This window comes from Dipodomys ordii, unplaced genomic scaffold (genome assembly GCF_000151885.1).
Source record: "Dipodomys ordii isolate 6190 unplaced genomic scaffold, Dord_2.0 Scaffold333, whole genome shotgun sequence".
NCBI lineage: Eukaryota > Metazoa > Chordata > Mammalia > Rodentia > Heteromyidae > Dipodomys > Dipodomys ordii.
In genome coordinates, this window is record NW_012267549.1 from 290,419 (window position 1) to 314,831 (window position 24,413).

The following is a 24,413-nucleotide window of genomic DNA, read 5'->3' on the forward strand; positions in this document are numbered from 1 at the left end:
TGGGAGATAGCCAGGGAGGGGAAGAGGAGAGAGGCCTCAGCATGATGTTCATGTATAGACAAGCATCGGTGCAACAGTATGTGCATGTGTGCGCATGTGCAGAGATGAATCCTGCACAGAGTGTCCAGCCTGCATCTCCTAGCTCCTTCTCAGTTACATAAACTTCAAACAGAAGCAGGGAGAAGCATGCACAAGCATGTAGTGTGGAAAGTGTGGCCCACTACAGTGGAGACTGGCTGCAGTCAGGACAGAAAGAAGCAGGTGAAGTGGGGAGACTGGGTGAGGCTTTCAGGTATGCAAAAGGGAGAGATTATCCTGAGCAACTAGAGGTGATGGAGAGCAGAGTTCTTCCCACGTGTCTTCCCAGGGCCTGTGTGAATAGTGGGAAGTGGAGCATAGCGTAACTTGTCCCATGAGGACCCCACTCAAGGTGTTTAGAAAAGCTACCAAGCTGTATGTGACTGCAAGGGCTGGGGCTCACCCCAGGGCTGGTTTCATCAGTTTAGCAGGAGGCCAGGTAAACTATAGGCCAGAACAGGGGTGAGGTCATGAAGGTGGTTGTTGGCAAGTTAGACAGAGTCATGTGGTTTAATTGGAAGACAGCCAATCCAAATGTTGGTCAGAGACTGACTCCGGATCTGAGCGGAATTTTCCTGGTCCCAGAATATGAAACTTCTTTCAAGCTCCAGAACTTGATGTTCCCCAGGAGAAGGCAAATTCCCTGCCTTGTATGACTCCCCCAAACTAACCCTGAAATCTAAACCCCAAGTCTCCACCATGTTTGCTTTTGCCCCAGGCAGGTAGTATACACAGTTCTGTGTGTGTGTGTGTGTGTGTGTGTGTGTGTGTGTGTGTGTGTGTGCTGTTCCTGTTCCTGTTACCTCTGACTGTGGAGCAGGAAGAGAGTTGTGATACGCTTCAGCCTCTCATCTTTTCCTTGGTCCCCCTGGGGCACCCACAATGGCTTTCCCCATTCATCCTGTTTGGATCTGTGCAGGACATTACCTGGACATGACCGATGTGCCTTTCCCAGCATTCTATTTTTCTCATTAACTCTGTCTAGTCATGTTACATGTGTAATTAAATGCACTTTTTTCTAACTCTACCTTTTCCATGATTAACTGCTCTTGTATTACCTCATGCCCCTTCCCTCATTTTGCTTGGCTTTATTTATTTATCTGTTCAAGTCTGATGGTCTACCAATTAGGTCACATCCATTTCTGCCTTTTTAGAAATTGGAGATAAACGTCTCATAGACTTTTTTGCACAGGCGGACTTTGAATCACAATCTTTAGATTGCAGATTCCTGAGTAGTGAGGATTACATGTATGAGCCACCTGTATCTGGCCTGTATCATTTAAAAAATTATTTTATTGTTATTATCAAGGTGATGTACAGAGGGATTACAATTACATGAGTCATGTAATGAGTACATTTCCTTTCATACAGTGCCTTCCCTTCCCTCACTCTGTATCATTTTTTTTGGAACATTCTACACATACTTATTTCAATGGCCCTTGTAGATCTTTCTATTCTCTCTACTTTGGGGGCTCTGAAACCCTTCAGATTCAGTATATATGTCCAATTTAACAAACAAAAAAATCTGTTAATTTTAGGTTTTTGATCCGTCAGAAGTTGAACGATAAGGGTAGGGGCAATAAGGAAACTCTCCAGATTTACGGGCCTGGGGAGAGAGCAGTGGCAGCGTCTTGGAGGGAGTTCTGGTATACTTGGCTTGGTAATTTCTTAAGGGAGGGCATTGCCTGGGTTGTGCGCACACCCTTGGGGGGCAAACTGTCTGTGCTACAGGAAAACACTCCCTGCTTAATTGACAGCAGTTCCTTGCAGAGCAGACTGCCTTTGGAATGGGGACACAGTCCCTGTTTGATTGAAGACAGATCCTTGGGGCGCAGGTCGCCTGTGGGATGGCACAGCATTCCTGACTGGGTTGGAGGCAGATCCGTGTAGGGCAGGGGACCTGTGTGCAGCTGGGGTTCATGACAGCAAAGCTGGTGCCTCTGCCCTGTGGAGTGAAGAGAGAGAAGTTCACTGAGATACCACTGGAATTGAGGCAGAGGCTGCCATTGCCTGGCTGAGGGTCATCAGGACCCATCGAGGCTGACAAATCTGGCTTTGCTGAGGCTGTGTGTGAATCAAATCAAATCATAATCAAAACAGAATCACTGGAGTCAAGTGCAAATAAAAATACAAATGAAAACATATGAAGGTGAGAGTTTATGAGGGAAGTGGTCTTATACATGTGCGCCTCAAAAAAACTCTCAAAAAGCCCGATGACATCCAACTTTGGACACTACAAAGGTTTCCAAAACAAATATAGACACTTCAGAACACTGACTCAGACTCCAAAAGATATATCCATGTTTTAGTCTCTTACATTAAAAACACTTCTGTAAGAACTCCAATCCTTTAATTAGTTAATTCGGGAATGATTTTACCTGTATTTTATCACTGATCCTTGGATACCTTTTTATGAATCTTTGTGCTCAAGGGTCATTATTTCAAAAAAATTATGTGATTCTTTGTGTGTGTGTGTGTGTGTGTGTGTGTGTGCGTGTGTGCAATGGTTGGCAGTATTTGGTTTCCTGCTTTCTGCTTCTCCACATTCACATTGCCCCAGGACATTTTTATGAGTCATTTTCTCTGCTTAGAAAGAAGGCCTCCAATTTTCACTCCACTCCTGAGTTTGAAATCTGGGCCTTAGGTGTTCCTTAGCTTTTTTTGCTTATCACTAGTGCTCTACCATGTGAACCACAGCTCCACTTCTGGCTTTTTTGGTGCCTAATTGAAGATAAGAGTTTCACAGGCTTTCCTGCCCAAGCTGGCCTCAAATCCCAATCTTCAGATCTCAACCTCTTGAGAAGTTAAGATTACAGCCATGAGCCACTTATGCCCAGCATTCATTGACTTCTGTTTACCAATTTTATTTCAGCTTAAATATCAGAGAGTCTTTTCTGGCCAACCAGATGTCTGCTGACATATTAGTAACTTTATTTTCTAGGTATAGTTTGGCACTCCATGGCAGTCCTCAATGTTCTCTAGTTGCTTTTGCTTTTCAAAAAACCCTGAAATCGTAGCTACTCAGGAGGCTGAGATCTGAGGATAGTGGTTCAAAGCCAGCCCAGACAGGAAAGTCCATTTGACTCGTATCTCCATTTAATTACTAAAAAGTCAGAAGTGGAGCTGTGGCTCAAGTGGTAGAGTGCTAGCCTTGAGCCAAAAACTTCAGGGACAGTGTTTAGGCCCTGAGTAGAAGCTCCATGATCAGTATACACACACACACACACACACACACACACACACACACACACACACACACACACACACACACACGAGTTGATATTGATATTGTGGTTGAGGCTTTTATACTTTCAAATATTTACTTAAAGCAACAAGTAAAGTTTTGTGATTTCTTTTCATGGTAGGTGAGTCTTACTTTTGTTGGCATTCAGATTTTGCTGCTGTTATGGATAGAATAGCATGCCTTATGTTTATCTATAGTTTACCTTTCTTGACTATTTAAATTGCTTGGGAAGGTATTGGGCTTTATTGCAGGAGTGGGAGAACAGGGCTGGGGAGGGGTCTGCAGAAAGGCTTCTAGCTGGCTGCAGAGACCTGGAGTCTGAGGTCTCCAGGTAAAGAGGTATGTATGTGGGGTGCCGGAAGGCTGCCCCTATTCACTGAATGCAGCTATTGAAACTAGCTGACAGTTGGCTGTTTCTCACATTGGCCCAAGCTTTCCACAATAAAGTGACATTACCCCAGATGAGTGACAAATATTTGATCTATAGCCTGTCTTGATAGAGCTTTGGAGTTCTGGCTCTACTTCTGGGTTTCCTGATCTCATGGAGACTTGTATGTAGCAGGGCAGGGTGGCAAGGAGTTAGAGAAAACTCTATCACCACCCCAGTCCCAAAGTTAGGATCTGAGATTTTCCCAGGCAAATCCTGTTGCCTTTCTACTTCTTGCCATACCCACAAGAGGGCCTGGCTGAGCCCTGCCTGAGAACTACTTCAGGAAAAGGGATGTGCAGTGGATGGTAGTGGAAGATGGATAGCTGACATCTGTCATGGGCAAGACAAATGACTGACAGGGAACAAGTTACTCAGTTTCTCTGGGCTTCAGCTGCCTCTGGGTAAACATAAATGAGAGGGAGGATAAGACCCTCTATACAGTTGCTGGGGGAATTAAAACAGGATATAGTTAGTGCTTGGGCTCTTAGCTGGCCCACAAGTGGCCTCACTAAATACCTGCTACCCGTATTTGCACCCCAGCAATGACAATGTGGTTTCTTTTCATATTCACTAAACAGTGGCACAGAGGGGACTTTCATTACCTGTTAAATTGGTGAGGGTTGTCCAGCGAATTCCTTCAACCATGTCCCCTCCTGGCCCCCATGACGTGCCATGGGACAAACTGTCTGGGGTACTCCTGAGCACAGGGGTCCACGTCATGGGCATCATTTATCAGCTCACAAAGGCTATACCCTGAGCTCTAGCCCCATGGGGATGGAGGTCAAAGCAATGGCCTTTCTGTCCATCAAGAATATCCTTGTGTCCTGCTCACCTGGATCCTGGGTGAACAACATGGAAATGTCTGGTGGCAGGCTGAAGGAATGTAGCAGCAGGGAGACACAGTGCCCTAAAAACCAGAGAGGATATGAGGAAGCGGCCTGGCAGGGCCACAGCCTCTACAGAAGGCAAGGCCACCCAAGTCATCCACATCTCCCCAGGGAGACCTGTGACCTCCAGAGGAGAGCCTGGTAGGCTAGTGTCCAGGACACAAAGAAATTAGGAATCTAGAATGACACAGTGTTTTGGGGAAAAGGAAAAGCCTGGGGCCTGCTTTGGAGAATTCAAAAGGCTGAGGCCCCCTGTGGCAGCAGATGGAGACCTGAGGTGAGCACAAGTTCTGAGCAGGGATCCAGGATTGGGGGGCTGGACTTGGAGGGAGGGGACACTAAGAGAAGGAGGTGAGAGGCCTCACGTCTTACTTGGACAAGTGTCTGAGACAAGGGCAGAGAGAAGTGGAAGGAGAGAGGAAGCAGAGAGGTCCTTGCCTGGTCAGGCTGTACTTTGGCTGCAGCCCTACAGCTATGGGCCTTGTCAGGTGTCACCCAGAAGGGATGGGAAAAGATCATAAACCAGGATATAGCAAAGCCATCAACACAACCACATTCATTGCAGTACTATTCACCTTAGCCAAGGAATGGAATCAGCTCAGGTGCCCCTCAGTGGATGAATGGATCAAGAAAATATGGTATAAATTACAGAATGGAATTGAACTCATCCATTAGAAGGAATGGAAAGGCTTGGGAAAAGTTGGGCCTAGAGAGACAAAGGATCCATGTTTTCCCTTATCTGTAGGAGCTAGATTTAGCTTACAAACTCCTAAGTAAATATGTTGGGTGGTATGCAAGTGTATATTGATTCAAGGAGATCTTAATATAATTCCTTAGAAAGCCAAAGTCAAAGCAAAATAAAACACCAGGAAGCAAGTACTTGAAAGGTGTAGAGAGGGGTCAAGGGGAAGGGAGTAGATGAAAAAGAGGGAAAGGGGGGGATGCAGACAACAACTCAATATATATCCTACAAGGTGGGGGGAGGTGGTAGGTTAGGGAGGGAAGTGGTAGGTTAGGGAGGGATGGGTGATAATGTTAAAAAGGATGACATTGATCAAGATATACTGTATTTATAGACTGCTTGGTTAAATGGGAAGTCCATCATAAAATGACTTAAAGATAATAATAATTTCAAAAAGAAACCTTAAAAAACCAACAAGAGAGGTGGGGTTGAAAAGAGATAGTGAGTGGTCAGAATAGGCCCAGAAGCAATGGTCCCTTCCCTCTCTGGAGTTTGGGCTTTGGCTCACTGGCTATGGCCTACAGTGAGGGAAGGGCCAAGGCTGTGCCAGGAGAAGGACTAGACTGGAAGCTCCCAGGAGGAAGTGCTGGGTCTGCCACAGACAAAGCCATGAGCCAAGGAGGAGGACAGCACCAGGAAGGCCCTTTCTTTCTTAATCCTGACCTCCTGGGGTCAGTCCATCGCTGATTGGCCAGCTTCTCCTTCATAAGATAGACCTAGAAGAAGGGAAGGGACCTTGGGCTGAATTTCTCTTGTGTCCCTTCCAGGATCAACTTCTGCACAGGGTCTCTCCCTTTCCATAGCTCCTTTTGTCTTATCTCCACAGGCAAACAAGACCACAGGGCCAGCCCAGTGCCTCATTGGTCATGAAGAGCCGGGGAATGGGACCTGCCATGCCACCTGATTGTTAAATTTTATTTTAATGATGCTGCCACCAATGCCTAAAGACTAGTCCTTTTTCTTTCTTTCCCTTTCTTTCTTTTTTCTCTTTTTATTTTTTCCTGCCCTTTTTTTCTTTCTTTTAATTTTTTCCTTCCTGCTTGCTTGCCTGCCTGCCTGCCTGCCTTCCCTCCCTCCCTCCCTCCCTCTCCCTCCTTCCCTCCCTCCCTCCCTCCCTCCTTCCTTCCTTTCTTCCTTCCTTCCTCCTTTCCTTCCTTGTTGGTACTGGAACTTGAACTCAAGTTTGTACTTTCCCTTTGCTTTTTCACTCAGGGCTGGTGTTCTACCACTTGAGCCATCCCACTACTTCTGGCATATTGCTGGTTAGTTGGAGATAAGAGTCTCACAGAGTTTCTTGCTTGGGTTGGCTTCATACTCAGATCTCAGCCTCCCTAGTAGCTAGGATTATAGGTATGAACCATCAGCACCTGGCTAGTCATTTTTATTACTCCTAAACTTTTTTTTAAAATTATTTTTGCCAGTCAATGTGTCTTGGCTCATCAACCTACAGGCTAGAGGACATCAAAGACACGGCTAGGGCTGAGGTCAGTGACTCTGTAGACCAGGGAGAGACTGGTAAGAAGTCATTCAGTAGCCTTATGGAGAAACCTGGATTCTGTCCAAACAAGGCAGGTGTTAGGACAGGCTAGGTGGGTAGTAGAAGTCCCAATTCATGCTGCCCTCCCTTGAGGGCCTAGAGAGGTGTCAGCTAGACACAGATACCATGCAGTCCATATCTGGTCCCATAGAGACACATTATCCGAGCCCCCACATCAGGGCCGCATCAGAGGCCCCAGGCTCAGGCCTCTTGGGTGAGAACTGGTTTATGCCTTTCCTCCTCTGTCCAGCAGAGGTCACAGCATGCGCACCACAGGGCCCTTGTCACCTGCATTGGTCTGCTTGCGCATCCACAGCAAGAAATGACCAGGGTGGGGTAGGCATTCACAGGCTGACATGGCGCTGCAGGTGGCGTAGGGCACTCATCTTCTACCTCCTAGAAGGAAAGAACACCAGTTGCCTTGTCTGAAGCACCTGGGAGGATGCATGCTGTGTCCACTTGCAGCCCTGCATGCAGTTAATGTTGCAGGGTAAATGGAATAAGGAATGAGTAGCAACCCTCTCTCATGGGTGAGGGTTTTCCTTGAGAAGAACAGCAACTTCTTCTGGCTTACAGATGATGTGCAGCCTCCTGAACTGTCCCCAGTGTATTTTTGTGCCCTTGGCTTTTCTGGACAGCCTGAGCTGGCAGAAGCTAGCCTGGAGACTGGCAGGTGATTTCCCCTTCCATCTGGCTTTGGCCTCATAGGCATAATCTTCCCAGGATATTTCACAGCCAGTACTGGTCCCAGCCTGGGTAAGGAGCCAAGGTCTTCTTACTCCCCAAGCCCAGACCCTCCCTCTTCCAGCCATTCACTGTCTCTTCTGATTTACCCCGGGTGAACCATAGCTGCTCACATAACTTGGTTCCTGAGCTCACCCTAGAAGACAGACATTACAGTTCAAGCCAGCCAAGATGCCTACCTCTCCTAAGACCTGTGGTCCCTACGGCTGACCTCAGCTGTGCTCTGGGCCTAACTAGAACCAAGGGATCAAGATAAATCAAAGAAACAAACTAGACAGATACCCAGAGATGGAGCTGGAGACTTAGACCAGAAATAGGAGGCTCCTTTTTCAGGAACCTGGCTTCATCCTAGGCATCCCCTAAGAGGCTTACTGAACCAGAAAGAGTCCACTGGTACAGTAATGATGGCTCTACCCGGGGAAGTGGGTCCCATAGCATCATGCCTCTAGTCATGGGGAACTGCTGGGAGGCTGGACAGGGGCACTGGGTAGGCAAAATCACTGCTAGTGTTTCTCCTTCCAGTCCTAGGCTGACCCTCTGACCTCTTTTCATCTGTCCCTTTCCATGGTTACTCCTCAGACTAGGATGATGTCAAAACCCATAGCAGGACTCACTTCCGTTGCTGCTGGTGGTGGTGGTGGAGGAGGAGGCTCCTTGACACACTGGAATGAGAAATAGACACAAGATAAGTTTGGGGTGATGGGGTGCGCTATGCTTCAGCCCTGAAGGAGGCAGCCCTGTTCTGACCATGGGGACAGAACACAGCCTGGGCCTGTCTGTATGGACACACTGCACTTGTAGAGATGGTTCCAGGAAGCTCTATCTGACTGGAGGGAGCCCTGAGCTGGGAGATGAGCACCACATTGAAGGTCCGGAGAAGGCCCAGTGACTGCAGGCCTGTTCTTCTGCCCACCCCACCCACAGCAGGGTCCTCTCCTGCCTCCCTTTCTGTGTGAGCTCCTGGGCCCTTCCTCCCTACCTTTAGAATGTCCTCCTCAGCTTCTCTGTTATCTACTCCTCTGGGCAGAAATGGGTCCTGCCTGCTTGGTGTTGGCTATTCTATCTTTCCCACATCTGCCCTTTCTTCTTCCTTCCTACAATTCTCTGGAATGGTCCTTCCAACTTCAGTTCACCAGCACCCTACTGTCTCTAATGCCCCAGTTGCCAATCTCATTCTTTGTCCCTGCCCTATTTACCTAGGGCCCTGACTGTGTATCATGCGAGTCAGCACTTCACCCTCCTGCTTCAAGCAGAGGGTGCCTGATGATGAGCTCCCTGGGGGAAAGAACTTGCCACTTCTGGGTGTGTGCCTCTCAAGACCAAATCCGTGTTCACAGTGAGGCTCAGTAGTGAAAGGTGAAGGAATGATAGAAGGTGCTAGAATCATGCAGAGACCTGGGTTGATGTGAATGTCATGGTTGCCCCAGAGGGCATTCAGCCTCCCTGGTTGGTGCCATTGCATTTGGGGCACTGGCCTTTATGGGGAAATCCTGTCCTCTTCTTGCCCCTACAGTTGCTGCACCTGGATTCCTGTCCATCTGAGGGTTGCAGAGGACTAGCCCCAGTGTCTGGATTCTACTTTCGACAGTGGCCTTTTACCTGCTTAAGCTAGCCTTGGCCTTATCTGGTCATGCTCTGGGGGGCCCAGGCTGGGTCTATGGTGTGGCTCTGTGATGATAGAGGTTATGGGTTGACTGGGTCAGACTTGATGGGCAACTGCCCCCAGGTGGGATCCTGGGCTGCCCTCTGTGTCTCTGGGCAGGAGGTCATGTGCCTAAACCCTGGGTGTGGGCAGGTTGTGGGGGCTCTCACCTTCTTGCAGCACAACTTCCAGCAACACCACAGCAGCAGGGGAAGTAGTAGAAGGGCCGGCAGGAAAGCAAGTAATTTCAGGTTTGAGTCATCGTTTCCCTGTGACAGATAGTATGTGGCAGATAGTACAGTGGCAGAGGCCTGGGGAGAGGTGTGGGGACTCCAATCCGAGGGACCAGCCCTTGCTTTCCATCATTTTATCCTCCTCCAGAGGTTTCCCAGATAGAGGGATTGTTTTGGGAGGTAGGGGGATTAAGGAGTAGGGCTGGTTCCCAGACAGCTCAGATCCCACCTCTAGCCCTTCTCTGCCCAGGAAGGCCCAGAATGGTTCAGAATGCTCAGTGATCTGAGGAACCTAGCTCCCTTGCCCAGTTGGCCTCTATTAATAGTACAGTGTTTTTTGTTTTTTGTTTTTGTTTTTGGTTGTTGTTGTTCTGGTACTACAGCTTAAACTCAGGGCCTAGGCATTGCCCCTTAGCTTTTTACTCAAGGCTGATGCTCTACCACCTGAGCCACAGCTCTACTGCCAGCATTTTGTTAGTTAACTGAAAATAAGTGTTTCATGGACTGTCTTTCCCAAGCTGGCTTTGAACCATGACCCCGCCCCTCTGGCTTTGAACCATGACCCCCCTCTATGGTCCCCAGATCTCAGCTTTCTGAGTAGCTAGGATTACAAGTGTGAACCACCAGCTCCTGGCTTGATACAGGGTTTTGTGAAGACAACCAAAAAGATATAGTGCCTAGACTGGGGAGAGGGGAGGCTTGGGGTCCCAGAAACCTGCAGGCCCAAGAAAGAGTCAGACCAGGTGACAGGGTCAGCCTCCCTGACTTTATTCCTACTTTGGCTCTGTATCCTTGGCCGCCCTCCTCCCCCACTCACTTCACTGAGCCTGAGCTACACATGTCCCCAAGGGCAGGGGTAGCCATCCCACATTTGCATATGGGCGTTCAGAATTTAGAGACACTCCTGGCTCAGGTTCAAGGCATGTGGGCCTTAAGGAATGGGGACAACTCTCCTGTTCTTACTACCAGTCTGACGGCTCAGGTGCCATGTGGCAGGCAGCCTGTCCAGCCTTCCTCAGTCAGTCCTGGGTGCAGAGATGGCCTGAAGCTGGTCCCTGGGGACCAGCATCCTCCTCCCTAGGGAGCAGAGCCAGCCACACACCTGATAGCTGCAGGTGTAAGGGGCCTAGGGGGCACTAGGGAGGGAGAGAAGAAGGAGGGGAAAGAGGGGAGCCTGAGGACCATGCCAATGGCAGGCTTGAGGATGGGTCCAGAGTGAAGATTGAGACCGCTTGTCTCATGTATGGCAGGGGCATTGAGTCACTGGCACACACCCTGACTGCCGTTTGGGGAGCCCTCTTATCTCTGTGCCTGACACACCCGCGTGGAGGAGCCGGTGTCCAGGACATCCTGGACTGTCTCCTGCCACACAGCCCCACTGTGCCACATGGACCCAGTAGGGATTGGGATGAGTTTTCCAGATCCCTGCTACACTTGGGCCTGGGGCCCTTCACCTTTTTCTTCTTTCCCGGAAAAGTTTATCAGTACAGGTGTTCCAACAGCCAGGGGCCACACCCCCAAATGGATACTCACACATCTGATGTTGGAATAGCTGATCTGGTTCCCAAGGAAGGTAATGCCATTGTTCAGGCTGATTTGGACAATGACCGTCCTAATGTACAGAGGAGGAACATGGTGAGAAGAGCTGAAGAAAACATGGGGTAGGCCTTTGGTGAAATGAGAATGAATTGGAAATGGTACTTGGTACTCCCAGAGAGTGAACAGCAGGTCATAAGACCTCATCCCCAAGCAGTGGGAGGTGAGCTTCTGCAATAATGGTCAATGGCCTGACTGTGAGGAAGCTCCTAGTTTACTATGTCATGGGGGCCAATCAGGGGATCTGCATGATGGCTCCATTATAACATTTATCATAGAGTTTTAGCTCTTAAAGGCAACCTCAAGCAAAGGGACCCACCATTGGGCTCATAGAGCCTGGACATTGTGCATCCCTGGTGCTATGGTGAGGGCAGGTGAAACAGTGTTCTCTTCCCTCCTCTGCAGATACGTACTGCCTGACAGAGGGACATCCTGTATTCTGCACATATACTACCTGCAAACACTGACCCCTGCTCTCCTCCCTCCCACCTCCAACATGAGCACTTACTGTCCAGCTTTATCCAATACTGGTCCAGGACAAACTATGGTCTTCTCTGTCATACTGATGGCTTTTTCATCTAATAAAAGTGACAGGATATTGTTCATGGTCACAACCATCCACCCCTGTCACTCTCTGTGCTAGCAGAGTGGACACTGTCAGAGAACCAGCTTCTCCTGAGTTTCTACTTAAGAACACCTATTCAGACTCGACTCTCAGCTTTGCCAGCCCAAGCAGAGTCCTGGTGTCAACAGGTTGGGAAAACAAGAGCCCTGGGCTCAGATGCTCACCTTCCAGGGACTGACAGGGGCAGAGGACAGAGTAGAACACAGAGGGAAGCCCAAATAGTAACATACAAGGTATCAGGATGCTACCTAGTTGTGAGTGATCTTGTGGTTATTTGGAGAGATACAAGTTCTTATGGAAAGAACCTGGACTCTGCACATGTGGAAGCTGATGGAAAGGCTCGGTGGTGAGGGTATCAGGCAACCACACAGTGGGGGTTGGGTATGCAAGTGGGTAACAGGTATGATTATAGCACGTAGTGTGATGTGCACGATGTAATTAGAAGCTAAACAAAAGGGAACAATAAATCCCCAACGTCCAAAAGTGACTCAGAGCAGGCTCTCATCTCAGGGAGGCTGGCTTGGTGTTGGTTTGTCTTCACAGCAGCTTTTACCCTACTCCATCCTCCCTCCCTCCTGATAGCTGAGGCCGAGGAGCTGAGAATTCAACTGAGACCAAGGCAATGACCAGCCAGGGAGTGATCTGAGGGAAGAGTGTTCTGGGCAGTGGGAATTGTATGTGCTCAGGTCCTAAAGCAGGAACTATTCAGCTTATTGAGGAGGCGAAGAAGCAAGCCAAGAGAAGAAAAACCGAGAAAACTTTTGAGTTATTCCAAGTGAGATTGATCCATTGTGGATGGCACATACCCCAGATAGACACACTTTGGACCTAGAGTCCACAGGTACATTGTGAAGAATCATGGATAACATCAGGATTTTTGACTAGATGATCTGGGTGAATGGTGGTGCTGTTTACTGAGAAGAAAAGCCTCCCTCCCTTTCTTCCTCTTTCCTTTCATTTCTCATTTTCTCTTTTCCTCCCTCCCTATTCTCCTTCCTTCCTTCTTCTTCTCCTTCTCCTTCCCTTCATCTTCTCCTTCCTCCTTCCCTCCCTCCCTCCCTCCCTCCCTTCCTTCTTCTCTCTCTCCCTCCCTCCCTCCCTCCCTTTCTTCCTCCCTCCCTCCCTCCCTTCCTTCCTTCCTTCCTTCCTTCCTTCCTTCCTTCCTTCCTTCCTTCCTTCCTTCCCTTGGAAGGCTCAAATCATCATCATTTCTGATGTTAAATTCTTTCCATCTTGCCTATCACGTAAATAAAAGAGTCGAGAGCCAAGCTGAATCATTGCTGGTTGAGCTGCTTGCTCTCTATAGTTGGCTTCAACTTCCCAGGTCCCTGGCTTCCCTTCTACAGCCTGAAATCAATCTCTTTCTGGGAAGGTTCTCTGTGCACAAGACCAACTCAATGCCCCGAGACAGGCATCCTCAAAGACAACTATGACTCACATGACCCCAGCAGTGAAGTTGCCTCCTCCTTTCCCTGAGGGCTACTCCCCTGACCCACCAGCAGACTGGAGGTCTGCAGCCTCAGCTGTCAGGGAGGAAGGGAGGATGGAGGAGGGTAAAAGCTGCTGTGAGGACAAGCCAACATCAATCCAGCCTCACTGATGAGAGCCTGCTCTGAGTTACTTTTGGATGTTGGAGATTTATTGTTCCCTTCTGTTTAGCTGAGGGGCATCCCAGCCCAGTCTCTCCTTCCACAGATCCAAGTTCCTGCTGACCCAAAGTGCTACAAATTATTGGCAAGGTCTGGAGGGCTTGGCTGGTGGAGGAGAAGGGAAATGCATGACTTAGAGGCACAGAGGTGGACAACTTACCCAAGATGTTGTTGTTGAACTTGAATCTACAAACAATCAGGGATGGGTGTTTTGCATTCTGAAAACCATGTCCAGAAACGATCACTTCATAGGGTTCTGCAAGGACAGCTCTGAGTGAGAAAGGGCTGTGTTCCATCTGGTCTCATTGTTCACAGCAGCCAGTGACCCAGATGGAGTTCCCAAGGGACCCACATGAATCAGGCCGCTGTGAGCCAACACCTGTGAGTCTTGCAGGCCACATCCTCATACGAAGTCACTAGGTATCCATGCTAATACACTGCCTTGAGGACATCTGGACATTTCTCTACTGTCCCTGATACAATACACCCATGAAAAGCATCAAGCTTGCAGGAAACAGCACAGCCAGGGTTGATGTTGATGTCATAGGTCTGAGAAGGGGAAAGATGAAGGGGAGAGGAGGTCCCTGCCCACAGGGGTGCCTCACAGAAGACATCCCAACTCAACTGTGGGTCCAGAGGCCAACACACCTTCTTCACTCCATCTATTCCTCAGCTACCAATGACCTCAGACCAGTGTGACACCTCCAAGCCTCCTGAGGCCAGCAATGTACAAGGGGCCAGAGAGAGAGGGCAGTTGGTGTCAGTACCACAGGTCTTCTGGCTTCAAATCCAAGCTCATTTGCCTGTACATCTGCCCATAGTCCAGGCCTGGCTCTTTCCCATCCCACATGGCACTCGAGAAGCCCAGGTCAGTTGATGGATGAGTGTCTCCTGTGCACCTGGCTTTTATCATTGACTCTCTGTCATCCTGGTTGATGCAGTGCCTTAGGCTTCCCACCAATGACTGTCACCCTGTGTGTGGCAGCTTTGTATAAGATGGGCAATGGTTTAACAGGTCACTGGCTGAGCTGTGTGTGGAGGGAGGCACCTGTCACCTTGGTTCAGCACCAGTGAGGAAAAGGTGACAAATCACATCTTCACCTGGGGTTTGTCACAGCTACCCAGATACTAAGGCCTATGTGTGCAGGATCATAATCCCAGAGGCAGAAGAGATCTTCTGTGGGAAGTGGTCCTCCAGTCCCCTTACCTTCTCGGCACAGCAGTCTCTGATTCTTGTGCAGCCTGGGAGGGGGTGGGACAATCCAGAGCCAAAGATTAGGGTGGGAATATCAGGATCAGCTTCCAGAGGTTCTGCTGGGGACCGCAGCACATTGATATCTATGTCTCCCAGTAATCCTGATATGCTATTTCTGTCCATTGGAGGCCACACTACAGGACCCAGATATGTGGTCCTGACCCCAGACTGGATACAATGCAGAACAGAACATATTTCTCTCTGCCAGTGGGGCCACCCATGGAGGATGCAAGGCCAGGACCCACCTACCCAGGCTGGTGTTATCTGAAGCATCAGGAAAAGGGAAGTTGATGGCTCTCTGACTGTCTTCCCCAGGGTACAGGTAGCAGCCATGTGAGGTCATACCTGCATGGGCACTACTACTGACAGGGAGGTGGCCATCCCTGGCCACTATGGTTTGTCCTTACCACACTGATGGAGGGGCCCTGAGCTGGAAAGAGGACACCTTTTTTCAATTCCAGACCATGGGGACAGGTGTGTCCATTTCTCTAATGGGGGAATGTCAGTTGTAGCTGTGTTTATGTCTGCCTTTCTCAGGAGGGGTTTCTTCCATCCCTAGTAGGATGGTGGATGTTGGACTGTGCCTCGTTTTTCTTCATTGATGAGCATATTTGCCCAGTTTTTCCTCCCACTTGGTGGCTGTGTTAAGTTCCAGTGATTGGCATCTCCAGTCCTGTTCCGCTTGGCCCTGTGGCTGCGCTCCTGCTGCACCATGTGTTTGTCTGTTTGCATGCTGCTCCATTCCATTTGCTGGGGCTTCCTTGAGTTTCTAAATATATTTTCTCCCTCACATTACCACTGCATGTTTAATTGTGATAAATGAGCAGTATTTAAATCCAAGCTGTCCTCACAGAATAAACCCTCATGTACATTACCTGATACCTGGTGGATGGTCATGGAGATTCCATGCCCACATCCACAACCTCACACACTCATCCACTCATGCACTACACATTCCAGATCCACACAACACCCACAATGGCACACAGAGTCCTCCTCAGACCTGGTACACCATATGCACATCCACTACACTGTAGGCAAATACTCTACAACCAACTTTCATTCACATACCACCACATACTTGGCACCTAAATACTATACCTCTAACACACATACCACAAGCCACATACCCCATAAAAAAAGAAATACAACACATACGTCACAAACACTCCACAATTTACTACCTTAACTATGCCATAAGAATGCATGCCATTCATGTACTATGTACACACAGCATCATACTCCAACACACTCTGATACACACCACACATACCAAGAATAGCACATCAGCTGGATGCTGGTGGCTCATGCCCGTAATCCTAACTACTCAGGAGGCTGAGATCTGAGGATAGTGGTTTGAAGCCAGTCTGGGCAGAAAAATCTATGAGACTCTAATCTCTAATTAACCACCAGAAAATCAGAGGTGGTATTGTAGCTCAAAGTGGTAGAGTGCTAGCCTTGAGTGAAAAAAGCTCAGGAACAGTGCCCAGGCCCTGAGTTCAAGTCTCATGATTGACAAAAAACGACTAACATATCACATACCTCAAAACACTACATGTTAATGCATACTGTTATACACACAAATGCCATATTCCCTGTAACACACAAGTCACACATCAAACCCACACAGATCATATAAGCCATATATACATTCCAAATCTTGTACTGCATGTACACCTCACCAAAGCAGCAGTACCCACCTGAACACCACACACATAATCCACATGTGGACATCTACTACACAACACCTCTCCCACATGCAAAGGCATCCTTGAACCCCACCCACACACATCCCACCACACATAAACGTCATATAAAGATATCACACCCACTCACTTCTCCCACAATGCCTCACAACACAGAAACACACCCACATGCTCACCCCACCAGCACACACCACACAACATACATAAACATCATACCTTCTATACAACAGACGCAGGTAAGTGACATTCTCCACACTACACATCACTTCCATACTTCACATGCATTTACTTAAGCCACATAACAAAGATTACCATCCATACCCCCCCCCCCGTAACATGCGTTACACATTACACGGACAGTACGTTACCTATTTTTGTCACACAAACGTGCTCACCTCATACACACCCACATGCATACTGCATACCCATGCCGTGAGTATGTCACATGTACACACACCACACAGAGACCCCACACAATAGGTTCACAAATCACAAACACCACATACACAATGGCATGTACAATACAACAAAATGACATCTGTTCACACACATACGAATACCCACAGGTGAGTTAAGCTATGGGTGCACATCAGTGGTGCTGGCCCTTACCTCCTGCACAAAGAGTTGTCAACTCCACTGACCGAGCTTCAACACAGGACCTAGCAGCGAGCTGAAAGAGAGAGCAGCAAGGGTCGGGGCAGACGGGATGAGCCTTAGGGTCCAGAGACATGCCCGCTGCCTCTGCTCACCTCCTCTCTGTACTCCCTACTTACGGAGTCAACGATGCTTTGCAAACCCTTGAACCCATTTTGCACCCCAAACATGTGCTCTGGCGTATCTGCAATTGCAAGCAGCTGGAAGGGAAAAGAGGTGACTTGAGCCCCTTGTCCCAAAACCAGAAGATGCAGTAGGGACCCAAACCTGGGAGATGGTGTCTTTCCCTCAGACTGTGGGATCCCATGGAATAGCAGGTGCTGAGTGCCAGGCACTGGTTTCTACCTCAGTTCAGGCCTAGAGAATGGGAGCTCTCCCACCCTGTGTGTGAATGTGTGGGGGGGCGGGGGCGGGGGAGGGCTACTTAAGACACCTTTGTCACCTTCTGTAAATCTCCAGTGACAGATGAGATTACCCCCTGGTTGGTGTGGGGATCTATCTTTGAGATCTGTCCCATAGAGTCTGCAAAGAGCATTGGGTCCCCCGATGGAAAGTACCTGGTCTCTGTTGTACTCCAGCACACCCACAGTATAAATGATAGACCCCAGTTTCCGAGCCTTGTGAGCCTAAGAGAAAGGAAATGCTAAGAAGAAATCCCCAAATATCTTGGGCTAAACTACTGCTATACGTTGAAGGCCCTCACCTCCTCTTTGGTCGCCTCAAATGCATCTGGCAACAGTGTTCCATCCGTTAGAGCTATGATCACACTGGAAACATTGCCTGCAGAAGAGACAAGAGGGTGAGCCCAGTGGTCAAGGCTCCAAAAGGGGCCTGCAGAGGCTCCAGGATGAATTCAGGCTGTTAGAGCCAGGCATTGCACAAACTTCAAAGACAGGCACCCACCAACATATGACTTCTATAACAGGGCCCCACCTAAAAGGCAGACTGTCCCACAAGCCTATTCTGGCCACAGGGCAGAAGGGAGCAGCCAGAGGAGGCTGAGTGAGGCCTTTGGAAGCTAGACCCTGTTCAGATTATAGCCACCAGGTGGTCCTGCTTGCTACTGGGAGTCTAGCAGCTCAGGGCTGCTGATCAGAGGGCACTAGGCAAGGGGACCCTGTGCACCCTCAGCATCGATCCTCACTAGGTCCCCAGCTACTACTCAGACAGGCATTCGGGACCCAAAGTCCAGAAGAACATGGGTTCTGGGTATGCACAGCTGTTTGAACTACCTGACCAGGGGCCCAGGAGGCAGGTGAGGTGAAGGGCAGGCAGGGGGAAGTGAGTCCTTGATCAGTTCAGCCCACTGCCATTTCCTCCTTTATGTGCATGAGGCCCATCTGTAGGTCAAGAACCCACACACGTGTCTACCCAGGGCCTCCTGTCCTCAGAACTATCCTGGGGGCGGGATGCTTTGCTCACAGCAATGAAGTCAGCACCTGGCTCCAAGAGCAGAGTAAGAAAGGGACTCAGGGACACCAGTGCCCAGCCCTTTCCAGGGAGCCATGGCTCTGGGTCTGCTCCAACTCAATTCAAGCACAGGCCACTTACCTAACGATCTGGCATCTTCTATCTGATGAATTGCCTGCAAAGATATGAATCAATATTGGGGGAGATGGTGAGATGACCCCAGTGACACTCTTAAACCATGAGCCAGCTCCCATACGAAGCCCTCCTCATCTCCACCTTTTTAAATCCTTCTTGCATATATGTGTGTCCCACGGGCACCACTTGCTGAAGTTTGTTAAGACCTTGACGAATTTCTTGTCTGCAAAAGAAGAGAAGGCAAGTTGAGATGAAGAAGGTTGACTGTGACAAACAGCACCCAAGTTGCACAGTCCTGTCCACTGTGCAGATGGCCTGGGCGGGAGGGAACACCAGGCAGATAGCTCTGTCACTCCCATCCTGCACTGGGTCTAATACACAGGGTTTGGCATCCTTCTATGTCCCTGACCCACTCCATGAGCACTGTGGCAAGTCAGGAGGGGAAGGGGAACTGCTGACCAAGTCCCTTGGGAAGATCTGGTTTCTTCTCAGTCTAGTCCTGTCTCAGGGCACTCAGGCCTCCCTTGGAAACCCTTCCCCATGCCCTGCCTGGACCCTCTCTGGTGAGAGTGATGGCATCCTAAGATGGACATCTGTGAGTCAAGGACTCTCAGTGATGCTGGCATTCCTAATCCTAACCCTACTACAGAAGACACCCTTGTTTGAAGCCCTTCAATGGATAGAGCTGAGTTTGGACAATGTCATCCTTCAAAAAGCCCCTGCCCAATTCCCACCCCTCCCCTACTACCACTGCCCCTGGGGGCCTTATTCCCTTCCTGCTAAACAAAACAGCCAATCTGTTTAAACAGAGCCAATCTCCAGGCCTTTGTGTGTTTCTACTCCAAAGTTCCCGAGCTGGGACAAATGCCGGCCATGAGGCAGGGCCATGGCCTGTCAGGTGCTGTTAAAGCCCACAGGATGGATTGGACAAGACAGAGCTGGCTCTCGTGGCAGTGCTATGACAGGAGGTGGGGAGGGCCAGTGGCTAGGTTCTGGCTAATCCAAACTGACAAGCCTGAAGTAGCCCAGCATGATGCCCTAGAGTGAACCCCGAGGTGGCCTCCTGGTGGGGGCAGAGAGAGACCCCGCCATGGGCTGAGCTCTGAGGGCTGCCAACCAGCCCTGCCTGAGTCTGCCTAGTGGTGCCCAGCACCCCAGTGGGGGGGGGCAGACAAGAGTCTGCTCAGCTGGGCTCCTCCATCTCTGAGCAGCCCAGCTCCCTTCTCAATTCCCAGCCTTGCTCCTTTCTCTCTGCCCAAATCAGACCAGTCCAACTCTTTCTCTTGGCCCAGCCCCTTCTGTGTCTCTGGGCCTTGCCACAGATTCCTCTTGGATGGACTTCCACTTTTCCCCTCATACCCATTCAATCCTCTCTCAAAGCCAGGCCAAAGGACACAACCTACAGGGTTGTTTCTGGACCACAGAGGCAGTCCCACGCCACTGCTCAAAGCTGGACCTGAGGCACCTTCTTTACAGGCTGCAAGTCCTCTGCTCTGTGCCCTGAGGAGGACTGGCTTCCTCTGCTTCATTCCCTGCTCCTGGCTTCTCTCTAGGGCCAGGACAGAGGCCGAGGAAATCTGGCAGACACCTCTGATCTCCAATGTCCCCATCTTTCTTGGTGTGCCTTCTTTACTCTGTAGGAATCCAAGCATTGTAGGCAAAGTCACCCCTTCCCAGCCAGTGGAAGCTGCCCAGCTCCTGGCCTGGGGACTCTGGTCACACAGTTGGGTCACCTCTGCTTCATGATTGCTGCTAGTTAAGCCTCCCCACAACATGCAGCCCAGCCGGCGACTCAACACTACCCGAATCTCCTCTGCCTGGCTGCTGTTGGGAAAGCCAGCTGTCTCCATAAAGCATGCAGCATTTCTGGTTCCCAGCTATCTCTGTCCTGCTCTCCCAGGGGAGACAGTGACATGCTCACAGCAGGCGCAACATAGGCACATAGCTGCTCCCTTTGCTCCCCTCAATCTGTGATGCTGTCACAGTCTGCTTCCCAGAGGGAATTCAGGAGTGAGGAATGACAGGATAGAGTGTGGAGAACTTCTGGAGATGCTGGGTCTGTGGGTTCCCAGGAAGCAGCTATCCAGAGTGGGTGGAGCTTGGGCTGGAGGTCAGTATAGTTACTGCAGAGTGTCACAAAGCCACTATGTGCAATGATAGGAGTCTCCCAACTGTTTTCACAAAGCCTGCAGCTTTCTGGAGCTCCTATGGCCTGGGCCATGCTGGGTTCAAAGTGACCCCTACCTGTCCGAGGTGAGTGGCATGAGGACGGTGGCATCTGTTGAGTAGAGAATGAAGGATATCCGAACCCTTGAGCTGGGAAGGAAGCACAGCTGGTGAGAAGTGGATGCAATTGGTCAGTGGGACTCAGGAGCAGCCATGGGCCTCAGTCTGGCTCCCCTCCTCTTCCCTCCCTTCTGGCTCTGGCCTTCTGATCTGTTCCTGGCTCTGACACACCACACACCACACACACACACACACCCACACACACACCAACATGCTCATACATGTGTACACTCACACATGTGCATACCATCCACCTACACTAACATGCATGCGCACACACTCTCACTCAACCCATACATACATACTCACACTCATACACACAGATTCACACTCCTGCTCCATGTCAAACAGGCAAAGAGTCTTTCCTGCTTCTCCATGAAGACTTCTAGCTTTTCCTTGCTGCCATGTTCTTGAAATCTCCAGCTGTCTTTACTCATTCACTTCCGTTCTTCTCTCTTCCTCACTCTTGCTCTTCATAGCCACTCACAGGGAAGCTCTTACCCTGCCTTCTGGCTCAGGTCCTTCAGACCCATTAGGACTTTGCTGTCTACTGCCTTAGCTGAACTTCCCGTTGTCTTTGCCTTTGATCTTGACTCAGTTCACCTACAGTTATCAGACTTTTCTTCTTGGCGAATAACCTGGATCTTGTCTGCTCACCCCTAGTCCAAGAACCTTCTATGGCTTCCAACAGGAAATCTAACCCCCTCGGCCTGGTATAATAAATCCCTATAACCCTGATCTCTAGCTGACCTGAGTGTTCCCAGCCCTCACCTGAATCATCCTCACTCTACAGCCTGATCAGACCACCCATGCCCTAGAGGCCCTGGGCCTCTAGGCCAGCCGTGGGCTGGTGCCACCAGGATCTGTGTACCCATGCCCACAAATCTAATGGGTGTGCCCTCTGCCTCCCAGGGGACTGTTCCTCGAAGCACATTGCCTGTGTGGCAGGGAGAAGCCGTACTTTTGGAATTTCTTCACTAAATTTTCCACGAATGAATAAATTTCAAACCAGTTGTTGTCTACGCTGCCCGACCTGAAAACAAAGGAGACAGGAGTCAGGGTTTGGTGATCTTAGCTACTCAGGAGGCTGAGATCTGAGGATTGTGGTTCAAAACCAGCCCAGAAAGCAAAGTCTATGAGACTTATCTCCACTTAATCACCAAAAGGCTAGAAGTGGTATAAGATTGGCCTTGAACAACAAAGCTCAGGCCCAGGCCTGAGTTCAAATCCTAGGACTGGCACTCTCTCCCCCCCCCCCCCCCCCAACACATATCAAAGAAATAGTTGCTGGGGACAAGGAGTAAGGATGCCAATTTTGTGGATCCAGCAGACATTTCTCTGGGCCTTTATAATTCCATCATTTCACTCACACCAGGGGAGGAAGTAATTCTTTCACCCATATAACATTTTATTGCAAACTAACTTTGACTGACCACATATAAAAGCCTCAGTCACTTGGAGACTCACTGTCAAACTGAAGTGGGGAGCTAGCTCCTACCCCCTCAAGCTGTTGGGAAGCCTGCAGCATTCACATTAATGACAAGCGCACATTAATAATATTTCACCTTAGTAATACCCTTCTATTCTAGGGCTGGGCTTGGCTCCTACTGGGCTTTGTAGCAAGACTTTAGAGTGAGAAGGACATGTGCACCAGAGCAGAAGTGGATGGATGCTTATGGACCACAGACACATTCTGTAAGACTATCCATTCCTATGGGCCATACATCCTCATCTGAATGCCTGTACACCCAGACTCTGCCAGGATCAAAGGGCCAAGACCTGCTCAGGGTATCTCAGAAGTCAGGTTGAAGAGAGAAGAGGGACTTAGTTTTGTTTTGGAGCTGGGAGCTAATGAACTGAAGCCCATGTTCCTCCAACAGTAAATGTTCAAATAGAAAGAGATGGTGGACAGAGCCCAGCCAAAGGACAGGACTATTCATCATCAGCTGTTAGGAAACCTTGCCAACTTTGGAGTCCACTGCCCTCTGGGACACCAGACAGAAATCCAGGATGTTTGGAAGTCTCCCTCAACGCTGTGCAAAGAAGGAAAGGGGAACTAGCAGGGGTGCTCCCAACTTCTGAGCACTGCACTGTAGCTCTGAGTGAATGAGTACTATGTCATCCCCAGCCTAACTGAGAGATGAGAAAGGAGCTCAGGCCATTGCTCCAGACCCAAGTTTACCCCATCTTCCCTTTCTTCCCAGCCAGGAGGTGCCTAATGGACAGCTCAGCTTACCAAGGACCACATGGATGCTCCTAGAGTTCAGAGACTATCCTGTGTCCCTCTACATCAATACCCCTTAGGTATTGGTTCTTAGCAAAGCAAAGGACACTTGGAGCAGTGATGCTGGGAGAGTGGTCAGCAGAGGTAACCAGGCCTCCTCCCCAGGGCTCCTGCAATAAGCATCTCATCTGGCTGAGAAGGCAGCTCTTAGTGTTCAGTTGGCTGAAGGCCACCCAGGACCAGACCCAGAGCAAGGTATCAGAGAGGCAGAACCATCAAGATTCTTCTTTCAGGAAACAAGTCAAAACAGAGGCCTGGGCACATTGAGTCATCTCTCAAACCTGGTTCTTCTGGCAGGGACTGGGAAACCAATCACTGTTCCCCCAGGGTATTGGGGATATGGATACAACAGGGGGAAACTCACTTGTCTAGGATAAGATAGAGGTCAAAGACGCCCCGACATGAACGTTAGATTCCTGGGAAACCAACCACTGTTTCCCCAGGGTATTGGGGATACAGATACAACAAGGGGCAACTTACTTGTCTAAGATAAAGTAGAGGTCAAAGACGCCCCGACATGAATGCACATTAGATTGCAGGCTGGTGTTGGAGCTTCTGCCTAGACCCAGGCGATGGAGTATTTTCCAGCCAGGCCCTTTGTACTTGAGGCCATCTGCTCTACCACGCGGTAGAAGTTGCAGGATTAGCAACAGGAAGAGTGCAGAGCAGGGAACCTGGAGGTTGTGGCTCCCCATTTTCCTGGCTGTCCCTGCCAGCTGTGACTCTACCAGCACTTAAGAGTGCTGTGCAGTCACAGGTAGACTGAATACTGGCCTGTAGCCTCTGGCCTTGTTACCTTTCCTTAACCCACAAGGGGTTAAGGCCCTTTGTGCCCTATGGCCAAATGTGGCCCTCCATCACACTCCTGCTCAGAGCACAGGGACTGGGGGAAGCAGTTGACTCTGGGGTATCCTGCCTCCCCCCTACTTGAGTAACCCTTCCCCCACTCCAGGGCAAAATACACTGGAGTTATGATGGACAGGAGGGTTGACATGGTGACTTTGTGACCTGCAGCCCTGCTCAATGCCCTGTGTATTAACAGTGCTAAGTGGCCATCATAGAATCTTTAGAAGTGTCATGAGGCTGCCTTGTCCCTTATCACAGCCCCTCAGAGTATTCTGCAGTGGGTTTTGAGGGATCATCCCAAAGAAGCTAGGCATTTTGTTAATTGAGAGAGGGCAGTGGAGGGGGCTGAGGATCCAGGAGATGGAGGCCATTCATGGCCCCAAAGTCTTCTGTGATGAGGCATAGTGAAGTTTTCTATGTTTGGGTTACA

At 49.6% G+C, this 24,413-nt stretch overlaps 1 protein-coding gene across 1 annotated transcript; it reads right to left on the minus strand.

Moving 5' to 3' along the window:
* Nucleotides 1–1,612: 1,612 nt before the first annotated feature.
* On the minus strand, nt 1,613–23,832 carry Antxrl (anthrax toxin receptor-like). Its single transcript, XM_013036663.1, has 17 exons — nt 23,618–23,832; nt 21,815–21,886; nt 20,812–20,883; nt 18,709–18,790; nt 18,574–18,607; nt 17,726–17,802; nt 17,580–17,648; nt 17,142–17,222; nt 16,978–17,038; nt 13,568–13,663; nt 11,923–11,932; nt 11,071–11,149; nt 10,640–10,673; nt 8,277–8,324; nt 4,585–4,659; nt 1,945–2,023; nt 1,613–1,745 (listed from the first exon to the last, which is right to left on the minus strand). Exons 1-17 carry the CDS (start codon nt 23,830–23,832, stop codon nt 1,613–1,615), a joined length of 1,317 nt encoding a protein of 438 aa, XP_012892117.1.
* Between the last annotated feature and the right edge of the window lie 581 nt (nt 23,833–24,413).

Coding starts and splice junctions, on each gene's coding strand:
- Antxrl (XM_013036663.1), bottom strand. CDS start 23,832: ATGGGGAGCCACAACCTCCAGGTTCCCTGCTCTGCACTCTTCCTGTTG. Junction 21,887..23,617: donor CTCTACTTTATCTTAGACAA/GTAAGTTGCCCC, acceptor CTTTGTTTTCAG/GTCGGGCAGCGTAGACAACA. Junction 10,674..11,070: donor GCTATTCCAACATCAGATGT/GTGAGTATCCAT, acceptor CTCCCTCCCTAG/TGCCCCCTAGGCCCCTTACA.